At 39.3% G+C, this 22,739-nt stretch overlaps 1 protein-coding gene across 5 annotated transcripts in view; it reads left to right on the top strand.

Annotated features, from left to right (window-relative positions):
- The window catches only part of ATL2 (atlastin GTPase 2), a 69,750-nt gene that overhangs the window by 17,741 nt on the left and 29,270 nt on the right, over positions 1-22,739 (top strand). For 4 of the 5 annotated variants that reach the window (XM_015094430.3, XM_027966920.2, XM_012173507.4 and 1 more), the window contains exon 2: positions 12,918-13,162. The exons of the other annotated variant lie outside the window; for it this stretch is intronic. In XM_015094430.3, coding sequence (XP_014949916.2) covers positions 12,918-13,162 — 245 coding nt within the window. The remainder of the gene's footprint in view (positions 1-12,917; positions 13,163-22,739) is intronic. 5 annotated transcript variants of the gene reach the window in all.

Here is a 22,739-nt window from a genome sequence, read left to right on the forward strand (position 1 = left end):
TATGGATGTGAGAGTTGGACTGTGAAGAAGGCTGAGCGCCGAAGAATCAATGCTTTTGAACTGTGGTGTTGGAGAGTCCCTTGGACTGCAAGGAGATCAACCCTGGGATTTCTTTGGGAGGAATGATGCTAAAGGTGAAACTCCAATACTTTGACCACCTCATGCGAAGAGTTGACTCACTGAAAAAGACTCTGATGCTGGGAGGGATTGGGGGCAGGAGGAGAAGGGGACGACAGAGGATGAGATGGCTGGATGGCATCACCGACTCGATGGACGTGAGTCTGAGTTAACTCCGGGAGTTGGTGATGGACAGGGAGGCCTGGCGTGCTGCGATTCATGGGGTTACAAAGAGTCAACTGAGCGACTGAACTGAACTGATCACTGCTTTTATATTAAAAGAGCTGCTTCTTAACACAGTATACAGCTTTGCTTTTATTACCCAGTGTGACAGTCTCTTGTGTTTTCATTGGAATGTTTATTAACTTTTAATGTAATTATTTCACTGGATTTACGTTTGCCATCTTGCTGTTTGTTTTCCATTTGATCCTTTTGTCATTTGTTCTTATTTTTTCTTTGGGCTAATTGGATATTTTTTAGTGTTTCATTTTGGTTCCTTACTGTCTTTTTTAGCTTATACTTTACTTTTTTAGTCCTTGTGCTAGAGCCAATAGTATGCATCTGTAATGTATCAAAGTCCATTTGGAATCAGTGTTTTTATCGCTTTCCACTTCAGAATCTTAATAACCTTAGAGTGTAATTTATTTGTCCCCACGTATTTGTCGTAATTTTAAAAAATCTTCTACATACTTTATAAACCCCGCATTGCAGTCTATATTTTTGTTCTAAATGATCAATTATCTTTTAAGGACGTTACTTGGGGGAAACAACCAGTTTTTAATTTTTGTATCCATTTATTTGCTACTTTGGATACTATAGGAGGGAGTGAGGAGGCTTTCCATCTGGTATAATTTCTTTTCAGCTTGAAGAATGAAGAACATCATTTAGCATCTCATGTGATGCATATCTTCTGGTGACAAATTTGTGTAGCTTTTTTGCTCATTGTCTGTATATTAGTTTCATTTTTTGATAATAGTTTCTCAATATAGAAGTCTCAATTGGCATTTTTTTTTAAAATTTAAACACTCTAAAGATATTATTTTGTTGTCTTCTGGCTTCCATTGCTTCTGATGAAAAGTAGTCATTTGAATTATTCCCTTTACCGTCTGGTGGCTTAGATGCTAAAGAATCCTGTGGAAGACCTGGGTTCCATCCCTGGGTTGGAAAGATTCCCTGGAGAAGAGAATGGCTGCCCACTCCAGTATTCTGGCCTGGAGATTTCCATGGGTTGTATAGGCCATGGGGTCTCGAAGAGTCGGACACCGTTCAGTGACTTTTCACTTTCTTCACCACATCACTTCTTTAAAAATTTTCCCTTTAATTTATCTTTGGTTTTTAGCACTCTGACTGATGTGGTTTTCTTTTTGTGTTTACCCTATTTGAGGTTTGCTTGTTGGATATATGTCTCTGACACCAAATTTAGTAACATTTGACTCAGTTCAGTTCAGTCACTCAATCATGTATGACTCTTTGCGACCCCATGGACTGCAGCATGCCAGTCTTCCCTGTCCACCAACTCCCCAAGCTTGCTCAAACTCATGTCCATCCAGTCGGTGATGCCATCCAACCATCTCACCCTTTGTCATCCCCTTCTCCTCCTGCCTTCAGTCTTTCCTAGCATCAGGATCTTTTCTAAGGAGTCAGTTCTTTCTCATCAGGTGGCCAGAGTCTGTCCAGTGAATATTTCATTTTAATTATTGTACTTTTCAGCTCTAGAATATTCGTTTCCTATTCATCTGTTTATTGGCTGAAACTCCCTAACTATTCACTTATTAAGAGCTTATTGAACATATTTGTAATGTCTTCTTTAAAGCTTTTGTTGAACATCTGGGCCACTGCAGGATTGTTTTCTGCAACTGCTTTTTTTTTTTTTCCTTTTACTGTGGGCCACATTTTCTTCTCTGCATTTCTGATGATTTCTGATCATGTTCTTTAATTATATGTGTGCATTCTGGAGATTCTGGATTCTGTTGTCTAATTTGTGTTGGTGGCTCAGACGGTAAAGCGTCTGTCTACAATGTGGGAGACTTGGGTTCGATCCCTGGGTCGGGAAGATTCCCTGGAGAAGAAAATGGCAACCCACTCCAGTATTCTTGCCTGGAAAATCCCATGGATGGCGGAGCTTGGTGCAGGCCACTGTTCGTGGGGTCGCAAAGAGCCAGGCACGACTGAGCGACTTCACTCACTTCAAAGTTCAGTTACTAATTGCTCTTGACCTTTTATAGGCTTGACTTTGTATCTTTTTAGTATGACTCTGTAGAAAGCTTAGAGGAAATCCTCCTAACCTGGGGATAGTAAATCTCCAAAGTGTCTCCTCTCTTTTCAGGTCTTAGTGTTAGGCTTTGTTTGGGTGGATCTTAAGTAGACCTTAAAATAGATAAGCATGGGCTTTGAATCTAAGATACGGTCTTCCTGGTGTTTTAGCTTGCTGCCTGAGGTGCTCTGCCCACCACAGTGGCTGGGCCAAAATGTCCCAGTGTCCCGGTTCAGTTTGACTTCTGGTATCTCTGTTCCTCTTACAACGCTGTGGTTGCTGCTTTTTGGTGAGCCTTGTGCAGCGTGTTCTCCTGTGCCTGTGAAGCTTGTCGCCCTTGGCCTGGGACTTCCGGGCTCTGCCTCTGCATTGGTGGTGTTCGGTCCCAGTCATGTTGGGCTCGTTGCGGCCCTGTGGACTGCAGGATCTCTGCCCTTCGCCATCTCCTGTTTGCTCTGACTCATGTCCATTGAGTTGGTGATGCCATCCAACCATCTGTTCTCTGCCATCCCCTTCTCCTGCTTTCTGCCTTTCCCAGCATCAGGGTCTTTTCTAATGGCTCTTCACATCAGGTGGCCCAAGTACTGGAGCTTCAGCTTCAGCATCAGTCCTTCCAATGAATACTTCTGCACGGTTCCTTTTTCTCTGTCCTGTCTCACAGCTTCCCACCCCACTGCCTGTAGTAGTCCTGAGCTCAGATCTTTGCCTGTGCTTTGGTTCGCCACTCTAGGTTTAGGAAATCGTTCCTAGGCAGAGAGTGGCGGGGGTGGGGGGTGGGGGTGTGTGTGTGTGTGTGTCTGTGTGTGTGTGTGTGTGTGTCTGTGTGTGTGTGTGTGTGTGGTGTCACCATGGGTGGGGGGGTGTGTGTGTGATCTTTTCCCAAGGATTCTTCTCTCTGCTCAGCGCTTGAAAAAAGATGCCGTGTATATTTAGTTTAGTTTTATAGTTTGTGACGGAGGGCCAGTCTGGTAGCAATTATTCTAATGACTGAAAGAAGCAGCCTCCAATGTTGTTTCTGTCTCCCACCGCAACTCCCAAGTGAGCCTGTGTTTTTAAAAACAAAGCAAAACAGAATTGGGGGAGATTTGTACTACTTTGTGATCTGCCTTTTTCCTGGTGATTTTATACCAGTCTTAAAGATATCTTTAATTTCTTAAACGTGTATATGTGTTTTAAAGCTGCATAATATGTCAATATGTAGTTAAAATATTGGGGCATTTTCCAGTTTTGAGACATTCAGCATTAATTTTTACTACCATAAATAACACTGATAAACCAACTTGTATATCTTTGTTAGCATCTTTATTTATTTTCTTGTAATAAATATCTAAAATAGGTTTGCCATGATATAACCTCTTTAAAGCTTTTAAAATATGTGCTGAAATAAACTGTTGAGCAGGTACATACCTGAGGCCTGTCCATTGATACATTTCTCCCTTTCCATACCCCTAAATCTAACCAAGGTCTTAAATCTGTCTTCACTCAGAATCTCTACTGATACCATCCTTATTCTCATCACCACCATCTGTCAGGGAAATTAAATAAATAGTCTTGTTTAGGCTTCAGAGACAAAGCAGAGTAGGCCTCTGACCTGGCTTCTAAACTGCCTGGACACTGCCTGGTCTGTGAGTGACCAACCAGGAGTGACTTATATATACTTATATACTATTTTTATTTTGTTACAGAGTGTAGATGTGGAACAAATAAATACCAGACACCAAAATATCACTTTGCTTTTTAACTAATTTTTGTAAATAGACTAAATGCACTGAATCCACACCACTTTCCATAAAAATTTGTTTTAAGTTTTTATTTGGAATGTGAATAATAACTTAAAATATACTTTCATTGCTTCTGAAAAATGAAATACTTTTTACTTGGTTCTCTTTCTACAAGTTTAGTTTTGGGTTGATGAAATCTAATGCTAGTAGCATTTTATTGTAATGTAGATTTACAGCACCTTTTATTGTCATAGCTTCTAATTAAGCTTGAAGTTTTCAAATGTACTTAGGTCAGTCCTGAAGTGTCACTTTTCCTGTTGAAATATGTACTGAATGCATAAATTTGGCAAATATAAGATAAAGTATGATTCAACGGCCAAAAAAAGGCAAAATGATAAGTGTCTTTTTTTTTTTTAATAATTGACTTTTACGTTTTAAAGCAGTTTAAAATGGTGCACAGCAAAATAGAGCACAAAGGAGAGTGTTGAGGCCCCCCCACTTCCTCACACACCTACAGCCCTACCAACATCCCACCCCAGAGTGGTATATTTGTTACAGTCAGCGAACTTTCATTGACAAATTATTATCATCCAAAGTCCAGAGTTTACAGTAGGTTTCACTTTGGGAGTTGTGTATCCTGCGGGTTTTGGCAAACGTGTGATGTGTCTCTAACATTAGTTTTGTCACTCGCGTGTATGTTCCTCGGCTCTTGGTCTCGTCACAACAGAGATTTGGAGTGACGGACACTAAAGCCCCTTTGGCGTGTCACAGCTCTCAGGTCTTGGATAGACCGTGTTATAGCGCTCAGGTCTCGAATGGACCATGTTATAGCTCTTAGACAAATCAGTGTTACAGCCCAGTGTTATAGCTCTATTTTATTTAGAAGATAGCAGGAAAATCCATCTTCGAGGTGTGAGAGTATGTCGATCCAAAGACATGAGGAGAAGAGCATCCCAGCGTTGGGGGGGGGGGGGGGGAGAGAGAGCTGGCTTTGGCTCCTTTTTTTATATGTTTATCTCTCCCTGGGCCTGTCCTGTGTAAATTGGGCCAGCCAGGAGTGTTGTTTATTTTACCTGAGGTCCTCACTCCGGTCCTCGGATCTTCTTTTGTTCTATTTTTGCGGGCTTTTCCCTTCCTTGTCTTTTAGCCACCGCCATTTTGGACTCGTTTTCTCTATTCTACCTACCTAACAGTTTCATCAGAGAAGGCAACGGCACCCCACTCCAGTACTTTGCCTGGAAAATCCCATGGATGGAGGAGCCTGGTAGGCTGCAGTCCATGGGGTCGCCAAGAGTCAGACATGACTGAGCGACTTCACCTTTCACTTTTCACTTTCATGCATGGGAGAAGGAAATGGCAACCCACTCCAGTGTTGTTGCCTGGAGAATCCCAGGGACGGGGGAGCGTGGTGGCTGCCGTCTATGGGGTCGCACAGAGTCGGACACGACTGAAGTGACTTAGTAGCAGCAACAGTTTCAAAGCCCTGAAATTCTTCTGTCCTCCACCTACTCATCTCTGTTTTCCCCAACCCTTGGTAAATACTGACTTTTGTTTTTAAACAAAGGTAGTGTGTTTTTTTTTTTCTTTTGTAGGCTTTGTAGCAAATAGGTTAAGTATATTAGGTAAACTATATTGGCGGGCTGAAACCTACTTTCCCAGCAATCTCTTAGTATTGAAAAGTGGAAATGAAATCAGTATTCTCTGCATAGAATTTAACTTCAGTTTAAAATCTTAAGTAATGCTACATTTAAAAAGACTTCCAGTTGTAGGTGATCACTATTAATATTTACAGGTATTCTAAATAAATTTGCATGTAATTCTTAATTTTTTTCCCCTCAATGTCCTATATCAGTATTTGATGGCTGAAATACTTCGCCTGTCTTTAGTCCAAACTTGGTAGAGCAGGTGTGGTGGGAGTGAAGTCAGCTGAGCCATGTTGCTGTGCTCCAGAGTACCTTTGCAGTATTGGCGACATTTCCGTTTAGACGTCTGTTGACAGAAATAGTGACAAATATGCTGCCTGTGTATCTGTAGTATCTATCTTTATCCATGACATTAAAGGAAAACAGGCTACTGTAGTCAACTAATTTAGGTGAAATTTCAACTTAACAAAGATTTCCTGCCAAATGGTTAGTTTTTGTTTTTATTTTTAGGAAACCAACTAATGTTTTCTTTACGTTAAAGATAAGACTACTTGTTGGTTTTAACAAAATAGCAATCTCCAAATTTGGTCATTGTAATATTTTAGCGCTTACTGGTTTTGAGTTCCTTTCAGTTGTGCACATGAGTATGTGGTCAGTTGTGTTTGGCTCTTTGTGGTCCCATGGGCTGTAGCCCACCAGGCTCCCCTGTCCATGGAATTTTCCAGGCAAGAATACTGGAGTGGGTTGCCATTTCCTACTCCAGGGTCTTTTAAATTAAAATGTATTATTTGTTAGGTCTTCGTCCTTTTATTTGTGATTTTTGTGATGAATATACTACTCTTGAGTTGCTAGAAGTATTTCCCAAACTAATTATATGATTGTTAAATTTGCTTATAAAATGGGTGGGAAGAGGCATGTGTAAAACTCCTGAGTAAAATATGTATGTTTCATTCATTCAAGAAATATTTATTAAACACTTGCTAGGTGCTAGGCGGTTTTCAAACGCTAAGAGCAAGAGTAGTCAACAGGGTGATTAGGATCCTTTTTTTTGGTGGCCTGCACCTTCTATGCAGAAGGAGGAGCTGTGATGGACACATGTCAATGAATGAAAAAAGGTCATTTTTAAATACTGAAAAAGGCTGTGGGGAGAAAAACCCTGTTCTGTTAAAGTGATGGGTAGGATCTGTAATTTAGACAGAGTGAAAGCCACATGGAGGGGATAACATTTGCAGTGACACCTAAACGATGGAGAGGCAAGCCACTTGAATTTCCAAGGACAGAGCTTTCCAGACGGGGAAGGATAAAGACAAAGATTTTAAGGTGGGGAACAGGTTTGGCCTATTCAAGGAACAGCAGGAGGGCTAGATTGCCCAGAACTGTGGAGGCTGTGACCAGGAACTTAGAAGAATTTTTTTTTCCCCCCTCTATTTTCCGGTTACAGTGGGAAGCTAATTGAGAGTGTTAAGCAAGGGTTGGTAATCTAGGGGGGACATATAATAAATAAGCAGTTACATAAATATTCAAATGATGGGTGGATAAAATTTGGGGGAGTGTAGGAGGACTAGGAACCTTGGGAGAAGATACTTATGAGGCAATGACATTTAAACTGAGGCTTAAGGAATTAATTAGGGGAACAGCATGGGAAAGAGTATTCCATACAGAGGAATAGCATGGTGAAATATGAGTCTAGAAAAAGTTTAGTGGCATAAGACTCCGAAAAAGGCTAGCTTGTCTATTTGTAGTTTACAGAGGGGAAAATAGCACCAAATGGGGCAGGAGAGATTTGGCAGTGAGTACAGGGTTTTATGACAAAGGTCCATCTAGTCAAAAGCTATGGTTTTTCCAGTAATCACGTATGGATGTGAGAATTGGACCATAAAGAAAAGTGAAAGTGAAAGTGAAGTCGCTTAGTTGGGTCCGACTCTTTGAGACCCTGTGGACTGTAGCCCACCAAGCTCCTCCATCCATGGGATTCTCCAGGCAAGAATACTGGAGTGGGTTGCCATTTCCTTCTCCAGGGGATCTTCCCAACCCAGGGATGGAACCCAGGTCTCCCACATTGCAGACAGACGCTTTAATCTCTGAGCTACCATAAAGAAAGCTGGCCACCAAAGAATTGATGCTTTGAACTGTGGTGTTGGAAAAGACTTACGAGCTCCTTGGACTGCAAGGAGATCAAACCAGTCCATTCTAAAGGAAATCCTGAATATTCATTGGAAGGACTGATGCTGAAGCTGAAGCTCCAATACTTTGGCCACCTGATGCAGAGAACTGACTCAATAGAAAAGGTCATGATGCTGGGAAAGACTGAAGGCAGGAGAAAGGGTGGGACAGAGGATGAGATGGTTAGATGGCATCACTGACTCATTGGACATGAGTTTGAACAAGCTCCAGGAGTTGGTGGTGGACAGGGAAGCCTGGCATGCTGTAGCCTTTGGGGTGGCAGAGTCATTCATGACTGAGCGACTGAACTGAATTGAACTGAACAGGATTTTGTGAGGCACATGTATGATTTTAGCGGTTAATCCTCTGTAACAGTGATTTTTAAAAAATTTTAATTAAATTTTTGTATTTTATCAGTTTTATTAAATTAACCATTCTGTGTATAAAATTTTGTTTTTATACCCTTCTAAAAAATATAAAACATTTTCTTTTTTTTTTTTTTGGACAGAGGGCCTCTCTCTCTTTCTTTTAATTTTTATTTTTACTTTATTTTACTTTACATGTAACAGTGATTTTAACGAGAGTAACTTAAGCACATGTGCATTTAATATTATTAGTAGTTGCTACTCTGTGAGGATTAGATTGGAGAAGGGGGCAAGAAGGGAGACCAGTTTGGTTCCACTTTAAATGAGCTAGGATGGTGTTTTTGCTTTCACTTTTGTCTCAGGTTTAAAGGATTTGTTAAAATAAGCTACTTATTATATATGAATAAATAATACAAATATTTATTAGAGAATTACCTAGCTAACATTCAGTTCAGTTCAGTCATTCAGTCGTGTCCGACTCTTTGCGACCCCATGAATCACAGCATGCCAGGCCTCCCTGTCCATCACCAACACCCGGAGTTCACTCAGACTCACGTCCATCAAGTCGGTGATGCCATCCGGTGATGCCATCCAGCCATCTCATCCTCTGTCATCCCCTTCTCCTCCTGCCCCCAATCCCTCCCAGCATCAAGGTCTTTTCCAGTGAGTCAGCTCTTCTCATGAGGTGGCCAAAGTATTGGAGTTTCAGCTTCAGTATCAGTCCTTCCAGTGAACACCCAGGACTGATCTTTAGGATGGACTGGTTGGATCTCCTTGCAGTCCAAGGGACTCTTTCAAGAGCCTTCTCCAACACCACAGTTCAAAAGCATCAATTCTTCGGCACTCAGCTTCTTTTACAGTCCAACTCTCACATCCATTCATGGCTATTGGAAAAACCATAGCCTTGACTAGACGGACCTTTGTTGGCGAAGTGATATCTCTGCTTTTCAATATGCTATCTAGGTTGCTAACATTAAAAGAATATACTAACATTAAAAGAAAAGAGAAATAGAGCAGAGAATACATCACCTAATTGGGTTTGACCAACATCCAGATGTAAACAACGCTAGGAAGTCTCGTGACACAGCACATCTGGAGTCCCAGTTGGAAAGGTCCCAGGCATCCACTCCGTGGGTGAGACATCAAAGGTTCAGGGTTCAGTTCAGGGTTCCCATTTGTAATCCCAGGATGCAAACTGATACCGTAATCAATCTGTGACCAAATTGCAAGCCTAGTTCCCTGTTAATGCTCTTTGTTTTGTCTTGTAAAACTGGGAATGTTGTTCAGCCTGAGGCTTGGTTGGCCAGGCCCCCTGCTGGGGCTCAGCCATCTCAAAACTCTTCCCCCCTTTTATCTGCAAGTCTTGCACTCGGAGCAGGCAGTCACTCCCAGTCACTCGCAGACCAGGCAGTGTCCAGGCAGTTTAGAAGCCAGGTCAGAGGCCTACTCTGCTTTGTCTCTGAAGCCTAAACAAGACTATTTAATTTCCCTGACAGATGGTGGTGATGAGAATAAGGATGGTATCAGTAGAGATTTTGAGTGAAGACAGATTTAAGACCTTGGTTAGATTTAGGGGTATGGAAATGTTGAAATGTATCATGGACAGGCCTCAGGTGTGTACCTGCAAATGGGTAGACGGTGATGTTGTTACATAGCGACACTGGTCAATTAAAGGTGACTGTAGAGACTTAGCATCCTAAGGTTGCAAATAAAAGCTTCTCCTATGGGACTGATTATTGTGAAATTACAGTGCAGTGTGTGCTCAGTCATGTCTGACTGTCTGCGTCCCTCTGGGTGTATCCTGTCAGGCTCCTCTGTTCCATGGGAGTTTTCCAGGCAAGAATACTGGAGTGAGTTGCCATTTCCTTTCTCCAGGGGATCTTCCAGACTAAAGGATCCAACTGTCATCTCTTGTGTCTCCTGTACTGGCAGGCAGATTCTTTACCCCTGAGCCATTTACTGTCACCTTCTGACAAGCACATATAATGCTTCCTATGTATCAAGCATATTTCAACTCATTGAATCCTGATGACTTAATAGGTCGGTGATGTGACTATCCCCATGTTACAGATGAGAAGACAGGTGCAGAGAAGTTAAAAGACATATCTAGACAGTTTTGCTTCCTGGTTCATTCTTAACTACTAATTAGGCTTGGAATGTTTTAATCACAGTTTGCATACTGTGTGGTAATTATCTAGACTCACCTAATGATACATTAAATTGGAATTTAACTTCCAAAAGTCTGATCCTGGGAAGTTTACTTTTTCATGCATTTAGATAGCATACCTGGCTATATCTTTATAGCATTGAAACAAGCAGTGGTAATATCCTCTTTAATTAAATATTGCTTTCTTTTATTTTCTAAAATTCTTTGAAATTGCTTGGTCTTGGTGTGTGTGTGTGCGTGTGTGTGTGTGCGTGTGCGTGCGTGTGTGTGTGTGCGCGCACGCGCTAAGTCACTTCAGTCGTGTTTGATTCTTTGCGACCCCATGGACTGTAGCCCGCCAGGCTCCTCTGTCTGTGTGATTCTCCAGGCAGGAATACTGGAGTGGGTTGCCATGCCCTCCTCCAGGGGATCTTCCTGACTTAGGTATTGAACCTGCATCTCTTATGTCTCCTGTATTGGCAGGCAAATTCTTTACCACTAATGCCACCCTAATTCTTTGAAATTGCTTGGTCTTTGTATTGTTACTGTTGGCAGCACCTTTTGAAATAGTGTTGCTTTTACTTTGTACGGTTAAATGTGCCTCGTAAAGTGAAGGTAAAGGCTCTAACGTGCATGCATACTCAGTCGCCCCATCGTGTCCAACTCCTTGTGACCCCATGGACTGTAGCCCGCCAGGCTTCCCTGTCTGTGGAATATTTCAGGCAAGAATACTGGAGTGAGTTGCCATTTCCCCCTCCAGGGGATCTTCCCACCCAGTGATTAAACCTGCATTGGCAGGTGGGTTCTTTGCCACCTGGGAAGCCCAAAGTCTCTAATAGTCTTTGGAAATCACATAAGCTAGATGTTTCTTTTTGTAAAGAGACTAAAAATTCATTAATGTAGGTATGTATCTTTGCTCTGAGAATAGTGTCTTTGTGGACTGATATTGGCACACTAATAGTGTGCCACTCCTCAGTGGACTGGCTGTCGTCTCCTCTGAGAGGGGAGGCTGTCATTGGGTTGAACGTAGTAGATGCTATATATTTCCTTAGATTGGAAACTGGCACTGAGTAGACAAGCTCAAGGGGGAGAGTCCCTTAAAGACACTGAAGTGGGAAAGGATAAGATCCCCCAGGAGTGTGCTAGTGGGATCAAGCAGTTGATAGGGAAGAAAGGCAGACAAGGTATTATTGTACATAGCCTCTGAAACTAGCTGTTTGTTGTTTAGTCACTAAGTTATGTCCAACTCTTTTGTGACCCCATGAACTGTAGCCCACCAGGCTCCACGGTCCATGGGGTTTCCCAGGCAGGAATACTGGAGTGGGTTGCCATTTCCTTTACCAGATGATCTTCCCAACGCAGAGATTTAACCTGCGTCTCCTGCATTGGCAGGCAGGTTCTTTACCACTGAGCCACCAGGGAAGCCGAAACTAGCTATTTGGTGGGTTAAAAAAAAAACAAAATAGAAACCTAAACTTTAGAAAATTCTCTCTTCTGTTACATATTCTGTTGTTACTTTTTCATCTCTATTCTGTAAAGTTCTTCTGCAAAGGTTAACTTCTTGTTGTGTGCTGGGTGAACAGAAGAGTTTATGTAGCTGTTTCTTAGTGAAAGTCGCTCAGTTGTGTGCAACTCTTTGCAACCCCATGGGCTATACAGTACGTGGAATTCTCCAGGCCAGAATACTGGAGTGGGTAGCCTTCCCCTTCTCCAGGGGGTCTTCCCAACGCACGAGTTGAAGTGGGGTCTCCTGCATTGCAGGCAGATTCTTTACCAACTGAGCTAGCTGTTTCTTAGGAGTTATGTAATTTTGAAGGGCTGTCTATGGTGTTTGGTGAGAAAGGGTCCTAGAGGCAAATGAAACTCTGTCCCTCACTAATTGTCCTTCTTGTTTCTTTGTGTCTTCCACTGAAACATTAATCATGTGCTCTGTTTTAATAAGGAAGGCTATTCTTTTAGGTAACTTTTATTAAATTAGGACCCATTAGCTTTATCATGTGCCATTTTGGAAAACTTTTTAGGATCTTAACAATTATATATATATGTATATGTTTATATATATTCACACACATAAATAAATATATATTTTAGTCTTTGTAAATTTGAAATTATCTCTAAGTGAGTCTGGGAGGAAGAATGGAATCCGAATTATCAGGTGAAATTGATAGTTTCTCTGTGCATCCAGTAGCAGAAGTTGTTTATGGATGAATACAGTGTTCAAGAACAGTGCTGCTCACATTTAGCTGTTAAGACTTAATTGAGCCATATTTAGTATTGCTGCTTATCTGTATATGTAGTAGGAAAGTGATTGGTATTCTTGGTCCTATCTGATACTATAGAGGGAGTGAGACGTTCAGTATGTATTTGAGCATCTCTTTTGTAACTATTTCCAAGTGACCTATAATGGGGAAGAAGTTACTTGAAATTTTGCTTTAGTTGTGGTCCTTTAGGAAAAAGTTTAGAATGCAGGAATTAAAGTAACCTGTTTTCTCTCTTTTTTAACTCTAGGTGAGAATTATGAAGATGATGACCTAGTAAACTCTGATGAGGTTATGAAGAAACCATGTCCAGTACAGATTGTTCTTGCACATGAAGATGACCATAACTTTGAGCTTGATGAAGAAGCTTTGGAGCAGATATTACTACAGGAGCACATACGAGATCTAAACATAGTAGTGGTATCCGTGGCAGGAGCTTTTCGTAAAGGGAAATCATTTCTACTGGACTTCATGCTTAGATATATGTATAACAAGGTGAATAGTGTCTTTTAAATTGAACCAAGTTAAAAACAAAAATTACCAACCAGTCTTGTTTAAAAATAATAGATAAAAAGCAGTAAGAGCTGTATCTTTAGTTTCAAAAGATATAGTTCTTGATAAGACTGCTCAGTTAAGACAGTAATGTAAGTTTGTTTGAGCTCTTGATTCTTCTTCATCTCCTATCTCCATAATTCCTCTTTGCAGGTAGTACATATTGAGGCATATGATTGAGCACCTGTGTTCAGTGTGCTCCAAGCATTGTAACTCTAACTCAAAATGTCTGAGTATACTTTAAATTTCCTGAGCATTGTTCAGTCTCTCCTTTTTTGTATTTCCTCACACCTTCCCCTTCTTGATCACTTTTGCAGTAATGGGTGAAGTAGGCTGATAGAGACTTCTGAAAAGGTATACTTATGCTCCTCAAATAAGTCTCCTTTAGAGAATTTTTCTTTTTGAGGTAAGATTCAGTTCCTTAAAGTGACTTCCATGGCCTTCCATGATCTCTAAGCCTCATTCCTTGCCTCTGTAGTTTTTGCAGTTCTTGACTACGTCATATTATCTCTCAGATGTTGCTGTATTGTTGGCTTATCTTTTCATTGGAAGCCTTCCATGATTTCTAAGACTATGTTATGACTGTATGGCTCAGGTCATGTGTTACATTGATACTACTTTAGTTACTTATTTTTCCTGGCTGGTGTAACCTCTGTTAGGAGTGGCCTTATCTTGATTACCATCTCTCTCGTGCCTGGCACTGTAATTGGCCCATCAGATCAGTTCAGTCGCTCAGTCGTGCCCTACTCTTTGTGACCCCATGAATCGCAGCACGCCAGGCCTCCCTGTCCATCACCAACTCCCAGAGTTCACTCAGACTCGCGTCCATAGAGTCAGTGATGCCATCCAGCCATCTCATCCTCTGTCCCATAGTAAGCACTTATTTTCTGTTTTGACTAATGAATCACCCTTTCTATTTTCACTTTTTGAACAGTTGTTATTTTCCAGACAATTGTTAATTTCCTTCCCTTTCCCTGACTTCCACTTTCTCCTCTGGAAAAAGAGGAAAAAAAAAAAAAAATTTTCCCCTGACTTGAGTCAGAATATTTTTCTAATAGTTGAAAGTTGGGCTGAGGGAATGAGAGTTTGATAGGAACCAAGAAGGAGGAATTGAAATTTTGGAGTGGAACACTTAGGGGGGAACGGCTTTATAGTAAGAGGCTTTAAATGTTCAGAAGGCCACATGAAGGTGCTGGAAGTAACACTTAGAATTATGTAATTGTCTAAACATCTGTCGTGGTGTACATCTTTACGAATTCTGTGTAAAATCTGTAACTGGCTGTGTATGTACCTTGAGATTAAGTAATAAGGCAAACATTCCTAGTTGATTTTCCAGGAAGTTTTTCAGTATTCTTTTTGTAGGAATCTCTGCAGGCATACTTAAATACACCTGAGGATCAAGGATATAGTTCATGTTAAAGAACACTATTTTGCAGAAATTGGGAGTTGAGAAAGAAACGGTAAAGTTTTTCCACTTAAACTTGATTATTTTCCAGAATTTTACATCTGAAATAGAGAAATGTATAATGACTTATTCTTTAAAAAAAAGAAAAAAAGACTACATTTAAAGATGATGGATTTCTGTATTTTGAGGCTCTAACTTCTTAAGTTAGCTTGTGTATATTGTATCTGTCTGTGTCTGCGCTGTTCACTGCAAGTGTGTTTGATTCCAAGTAGGTGACAGATAGAATGTTAGAAGGGGAAGGAAACTTAGATCACTTGCCTAGCAAGTTTCACCTTAGGTGCAATTTCTTATTTGATCTCTGATTAGTTAGTAGTGGCTGTTCAGAGGGGGCGTAGCAGCCCACACATGTGTCCTATTTGTTATTTCTGAACTAACAGACAGTGTAGAACCTTACACGTTGTTGTAGCCTTCTCAGCTGATATCTTCAAAGGTAACCACTATTCTGAACTCTCACCCCAGGGTAATTTTGTCTGTTTTTGAACTTCACATGAATGAAATCATAAGATATGGGTTTATGTTTGGTTTATTTCGTTAACATATCTGTGAACTACCCATGTTTTTGCATCTGTGATAGTCCATTGTTTTTGTTACTTTGATATTCCATTATATAATTATACATTTTTTCAATCCATTTAATTGTCAGTGGATAATCCTAATAAGTTTTAATAAGCTGATTTTTGCTTCACGTGTTTCCAAAGAAAAGTAGATTACTCTGTTGTCAGTAGGAATTGCTAGAAAAATGTTGATCAAGTGATCATATGAAAGTGATTCCAATTTCAAGAATCAGTTGAGGAAGGTAGAAATGTAATGTAGAATTAAATTAGTAAAACTTAGTTTGGGGGATATATTGAACACTAAGTAATGGGAGCTGTTTTAGATAAGGATTCTTAATCCTTTATAGAATTGCTTCCCATTTTAAATATTTCTTATTTTTTAAATTTATTTTTAATCATTCCTTATTTTTTAAAAAACTTTTGTGAGCAATTTTTAATGTATAAAAGTAGACAGTGAATGCCCATGTACTTAATAATTTTTAGCAAAAAGTGATTTTAATTCTTTTAAGATTTTCTTCCATTTCTTTTTCTTGGTAAACTTATTTGTTAAAAAATTTGATTGTTGGTCTTACAGAGTTTCCCATTCTGGGTTTGCTGATTTTACCCCATTGGTGCAGTTTTCTTGTTCTTTTGTTTTGTGAATTTCCTGTAAATTGTTAGTTGAACCTAGATCAGACTCAGATTTGACTTTTTGGCAAGAGCATTTCATAGATGATACTTTCTTCTATGAGGAGGCGCATGTTATTTTCTCACATAACAGTTTTTGCATCTTTACTGATTTCTGGGTATTCTGATTCCTAAGCATTTAGCAGGTATTATCTCAGTATTCACAGTAACGCTTTGGAGTTGTGTTAGCATTTCAGCCTGGAGTTGAAGAATGAAACTCAGAGTAAGTGGCACAGCCGGGATTCCAAGGCAGGCCATTGGACGCCAGAGCCTTTATTCTAGAAACTATTATGTAAGATGATGTTTGGTCCATTTATATACTTACACTCAGTTGTTCTTTTTTAAGTGTTTACTTTTCATTGTTTACTTGAGAAATTGAAGTAGACTGACAGGAGTACATGCCTGATAACTTTTCTTGCTCCCCACTGGTATCTGTGCCTAATAAGTAAGAGTTTTGACTCTGTTTATATCATAATTTCTAGTGGCACTTTAAGGGGACTTATCTATAGTTTTTATTCTTTTCCATTTTAAGAGCTGCTCCCAGAACTTCTTCCAGAGATCAAGAGTAGGAACTATCTTTAAGGATTATATGTGCTACTACATATAATTTGCCAAAAGCATGACTATATCAGGATCAGTATATGGGATGTTGAACTTGGTTTCACTTTTTTCTCTAAGGCTAGTAATATCTGAGATTAAGACTTGGAAATGTTAATCTATGAAAAAAAAACTTGGTTTCTTGTGCTTTCTAAAAAAGAAATGTATTTAGAAGAAGAATAATGCTTTTATAAGTTTCTTCCTAGGGTCACTTTATTATTATTTTTATTTTGTGGTGTGAGTTAAATATAGCAAAGTAGGTAAGCCTTAGTACAGCCAGTGAATTTTTGTTGAGTTATACTTTTGTGACCACTGCCTCTCAGATAAAGAAAAGCAGCACTTTTAGCACTCCAGAAGGCTCTCTTGTTCTTTCTCCTAGTTACTACTATTTCCAGCTCTCAGGAGTCACTGCTCTTCTGACTTAAATTGCCATCAATCAGTTTTATCTACTTTTGAATTTCATATAAATGTAATCATAAAGTGTGCACTCGTGTCTGGTTTCTTTCACTTAATATTAAGTCTAAGAGATTCATGTTGTTGCATGTATCAGTAATTGCTTTTTTAATTGCTGAGTGGTATTTCATTGGATGAAGATACCATAGGCCTGGCAAAGGTCAGTTTTCATTCCAATCCCAAAGAAAGGCAATGCCAAAGAATGATCAAACAACTGCACAATTGCACTCATCTCACACGCTAGTAATGTAATGCTCAAAATTCTCCAAGCCAGGCTTCAGCAATATGTGAAGCGTGAACTTCCAGAAATTCAAGCTGGTTTTAAAAAAGGCAGAGGACCCAGAGATCAAATTGCCATCCGCTGGATCATTGAAAAAGCAAGAGAGTTCCAGAAAAACATCTGTTTCTGCTTTATTGACTATGCCAAGGCCTTTGACTGTGTGAATCACAATAAACTGTGGAAAATTCTGAAAGAGGTGGAATACCAGACCACCTGACCTGCCTCTGGAGTAATCTGTATGCAGATCAGGAAGCAGCAGTTAGAATTGGATGTGGAACAACAGACTGGTTCTGAATCAGGAAAGGAGTACTTCAAGGCTGTATTTTGTCACCCTGCTTATTTAACTTACATGCAGAATACATCATGAGAAACGCCGGGCTGGATGAAGCCCAAGCTGGAATCAAGATTGCCGGGAGAAATATCAATAACCTCAGATATGCAGATGACACCACCCTTATGGAAGAAATCGAAGAACTAAAGAGCCTCTTGATGAAAGTGAAAGAGGAGAGTGAAATAGTTGGCTTAAAACTCAACATTCAGAAAACAAAGATCATGGCATCTGGTCCCATCACTTCATGGGAAATAGATGGGGAAACAATGGAAACAGTGGCAGACTTTAATTTTGGGGGGGACTCCAAAATCACTGCAGATGGTGATTGCAGCCATGAAATTGAGAGACACTTACTCCTTGGAAGGAAAGTTATGACCAACCTAGATAGCATATTAAAAAGCAGAGACATTACTTTGCTAACAAAGGTCCATCTAGTCAAGGCTAAGGTTTTCCCAGTAATCACATATGGATGTGCGAGTTGGACTAGAAAGAAAGCTGAGTGCTGAAGAATTGATGCTTTTGAACTCTGGTGTTGGAGAAGACTCTTGAGAGTCCCTTGAACAGCAAGGAGATCCCACCTGTCCATCCTAAAGGAGATCAGTCCTGAGTGTTCATTGGAAGGACTGATGTTGAAGCTGAAGCTGAAACTCCAGTATTTTGGCCACCTCATGCAAAGAGTTGACTCATTTGAAAAGACCCTGATGCTGGGAAGGATTGGGGGCGGGAGGAAAAGGGGATGACAGAGGATGAAACGGTTGGATGGCATCACCGACTCGATGGACATGAGTTTGGGTAAACTCCAGAAGTTGGTGATGGACAGGGGGTCCTGGCATGCTTCAGTCCATGGGGTTGCGAAGAGTCGGACACGACTGAGCAACTGAACTGAATTGACAGACTTATGGGTTGTTTGTAATTTTTGTTTGTTATGGATTAAGCTATAATGAATGTTCTTATAAAAGTCTTGGTGATGTAAGCACTTATTTCTGTTGAGTTTATACCCAGGAGTAGGAATGTTAGGATCAAAATTTTTTCAGTAGTGGTTTTACCAATTTTGTACTCCCATCAGCGATGTGTAAAGACTTACAGTTCCTTTACATTTTATAAAACAATACTGGCATTTAGCCATTCTGATAGATGTGCATTGTAAAAACTTTAAGGCATCACTTTGTTCAGGTTCATATGCTCATAAAATTGCCAGATTTAATGTAAAAGTTTAGCTTATTCATTTAATTATTGCTTTAACTGAATTTGCTTTTGAATATTTCACCTATTCCAAGTGATACACTGAATATAACTTATGTAACAAACTGCTGAAATTGAAAATTTGATATTGTTACTATTTTTGCTTCTGTAAGAAGCAGGCAGAACTTGGTCAGAGTTTTAAGATTCAGTAAGGAAAAATAAAAATTGGTGGGCTTATTTTGTCTGCTGAAAATACACTAAAGAGTTGGGTATAGAGGTTATGTGGACTGTTGACTACTTTCTTTCTGTTAGCATATTAGATTTTCCCTTGATTTCTGAATTGTATATTTCTGTTCTTTCATATGCAGATTTAAAATTACTGTGATTTCACTTAGAAGGCTTCATCAGATGTTGTCAAAGCCAGAGGAATCAGATGACGTGAAGGAGGCTACAATACGTTGTTCAAAGTCCTTATTGCCATGTTTTAGGAGGGCCTTTCTTGGTTGCATTTCTGAATCTATTCCCTGAAAATGTTCAGTCATCTGTCAGCCTTTGAAATACCTTTCTAGTTTTAAGCTCCAAATGTATGTACTGCCTGTTTTGTGATATCAAAAGTGTTATACCTATGTTATCATTTATTTCAGTTTTGTACTTGAGAGAGCATTAATTATTTTTTCCAGTAGACCTTTTTCTATTCCAAAGTATTTGTTCTTGCAAGTGAAAATTTACTTTCTCTAAAATAATTGACTTTATGAGGTCATTTTTTTTGAAGAATATCTCAAGTAATATACTGTTATACATAAAGCACTGATTACTCAACCACCAGCTTTAAAACATTTGGGGAGTTAAAACAGTTTTATAGAATTTATGTTCCTTAATACTAACTTTTTTTGGAGGAGAAAGAAATTTTTAAGTGATTAACTCCCTGCTTCATTCCCCTATTCCCCCTGGGACAGTTTCGATGTTTGACTCAGTGAGTTCTAGTTCAAGATTTCTTTTTTCTCACTCTTTAAAACGTTTTTTTTCTTGCCATGTTTCTTTCTATAGTTAATAGGATGTATTTTCTATAGAAGCTTTAGGGAATGTTCACTGTAATCCTTTTGTCGAGAAGCAAGTTAAAATAATAGGATTTATGCCACGTTGCGGTAGTATATGGACATTTAACAGAACTGCCAGCGGACCATTCTTTTTCCTCTTAGACTTCTGTAGTGTTTGTTATAGGCTGGGTTTTGTATGACTGGGAGTCTCTTGTTAAGTTCGTGTATGAAGTGTATTTGATACTTTGTTTTTCTTTTAACAGCTTTATTGAAGTATGATTCACATATAATATATAATTTCATCTACTTGAAACCGGTAATACACAGTCCCATGATTTTAGTATATTCACAGTTGTATAATCATCATCACAATAAATTTTAGAACATTTTTATCACCTCAGAATGAAAAATATGAAGCCCTGTACTTTTTAAGCTGTTAACCCACCTATCCCCTATAACCTCTTCTCCCAGCCTCTTGCCCTGAGGAGCTATAATCTTATTTTCTGTCTCTCTGATTCTGCCTATTCTGGGCATACATATAAATGAAGTCATATAATATGTTGTCTTTTGTGATTTGTTTCTTTCACTTAGCATAATGTTTTAAATGTTTGTTTACATGCTCTAGTATTACTGGTGCTTCCTTCCTTCTTAAGAATGAATAAGATTCTGTTGTATAAATATACCTCATTTTCTTTATCCATTCATTGTTAGTGGGTTGTCTCCACCTTTGGTTTATGACTGATCCTATAATTATCAATATGTTAATTTAACATATTTTTACTAATTATGTATATAGTACATTAATATGTAATAATGAATGATAATGGTATGGTATAAGGGTTCAGCTTCATTCTTTTGGATGTGCTTATCCAGTTGTCCCAGCACCATTTGTTGGAAAGGCTATCTCCCCATTGAATGCTCTTGGCACCCTTGTTGACAATTAGTTGGTCATAGACATGTGACTATTTCTGCACTCTCAATTCTATTGTGTTGGTCTATTCTAAGCCAGTACTAGAATGTCTTGATTACTGTTGCTTTATAGTAAGTTTTCAAAACAGGAAATGAGTTCTCTTATTTTTTCATTTTTCTTAAGGTTGTTCTAGGTCCCTTGCAATTCAGTATGTATTTTGGACTTAGCCTGTCATTTTCTGTGAGAGGTTAGTTGGGATTCTTTTGGTGATTGTATTGAATCTAAAAGATTAGTTTGGGTAATGTTGTCTGAATGTTAAGCACTTTGATCTTTGAACATGGCATGTTTTTCCATTTATGTGGGTTATCTTTAAATAAATAAATCCAGCTTGGGGGGTAAAATGTTTTGTAGTTTGTATTTTTTATACTTTTGTTAAATTTACTCCTCATTTGGTGATGTTACAAATAGAATTGTTTTCTTAATTTCATTTTCAGGTTGTTCGTTGTAAGTATACAATTGATATTTTTATGTTGATCTTTTATCCTGAAATCTTGTTTAACTCATTTATTCATTCAAATAGCTTTTTAGTGGACTTTTTAAAAGACCATGTCATCTGTAAATATAGTTTTTCTTTTTCCCTTCCAATCTGAGTACCTCTTATCTTTTTTTCTTGGCTGATTGTCCTGGCTAGAATCTCCAGTACAATGATGAATACAGGTGATAAGAGCATGTCTTCTTCTTGCTTTCCTAACCTTTAGGGAGAAACACTTAGGTTTTCACCACTGTGTGTGAATTGTTTTAGAGATATTGTTAGGTTCAGGAAGTTCTCTCTTTCTAGTGTGCTAAGACAGTTTTTGTTTGCTTTTTAAATCATGAATGGATGTTGAATTTTGTCAGATGCCTTTTCTGCATCTATTCATACGATCATATGGTTTTTCTTTAGTCTGTTGATTTGATCAGTTCAGTCTCTCAGTTGTGTCTGACTGTTTGTGACCCCTGGACTGCAGCATGTGAGGCTTCTCTATCCGTCACCAACTCCCGGAGCCTACTCAAACTCATGTCCATCGAGTTGGTGATGCCATTAACCATCTCATCCTCTGTTGGGCCCTTCTCCTGTCTTCAATCATTCCCAACATCAGGGTCTTTTCAAATGAGTCAGTTCTTTGCATCAGGTGGCGAAAGTATTGGAGCTTCAGCTTCAGCATCAGTCCTTCCAGTGAATATTCAGGACTGATTTCCTTTACGACGGACTGGTTGGATCTCCTTGCAGTCCAAGGGACTCTCAAAGAGTCTTCTCCAACACCACAGTTCTAAAGCATCAATTCTTCGGTGCTCAGCTTTCTTTATAGTCCAACTCTCACATCCATACATGACTACTGGAAAAACCATAGCCTTGACTAGATGGACCTTTGTTGGCAAAGTACTGTCTCTGCTTTTTAATATGCTGTCTAGATTGGTCATGACTTTTCTTCCAAGGAGCAAACGTCTTTTAATTTCATGGCTGCAAGTCACCATCTGCAGTGATTTTGGAGCCCCCCAAAATAAAGTCTGACACTGTTTCCATTGTTTCCCCATCTGTTTGCCATGAAGTGGTTGGGACCAGATGCCATGATCTTAGTTTTCTGAATGTTGAGTATTAAGGCAACTTTTTCACTCTCCTTTTTCACTTTAATCAAGAGGCTCTTTAGTTCTTTTTCACTTTCTGCCATAAGGGTGATATCATCTGTGTATCTGAAGTTACTGATATTTCTCCCGGCAATCTTGATTCCAGCTGTGCTTCATCCAGTCCAGCATTTCTCATGATGTTCTCTGCACATAAGTTAAATAAACAGAGTGACAATATATAGCCTTGATATACTTATTTCCCAATTTGGAACCTGTCTGTTGTTCCATGTCTAGTTCTAACTGTTGCTTCTTGACCTGCATACAGATTTCTCAGGTGGCAGGTCAGGTGGTCTGGTATTCCTATCTCTTTTATGAATTTTCCACAGTTTGTTGTAATCCACACAGTCAGAGGCTTTGGCATAGTCAGTACAGCAGAAATA

This window comes from Ovis aries, chromosome 3, assembly GCF_016772045.2.
Source record: "Ovis aries strain OAR_USU_Benz2616 breed Rambouillet chromosome 3, ARS-UI_Ramb_v3.0, whole genome shotgun sequence".
In the NCBI taxonomy this organism is placed as follows: domain Eukaryota; kingdom Metazoa; phylum Chordata; class Mammalia; order Artiodactyla; family Bovidae; genus Ovis; species Ovis aries.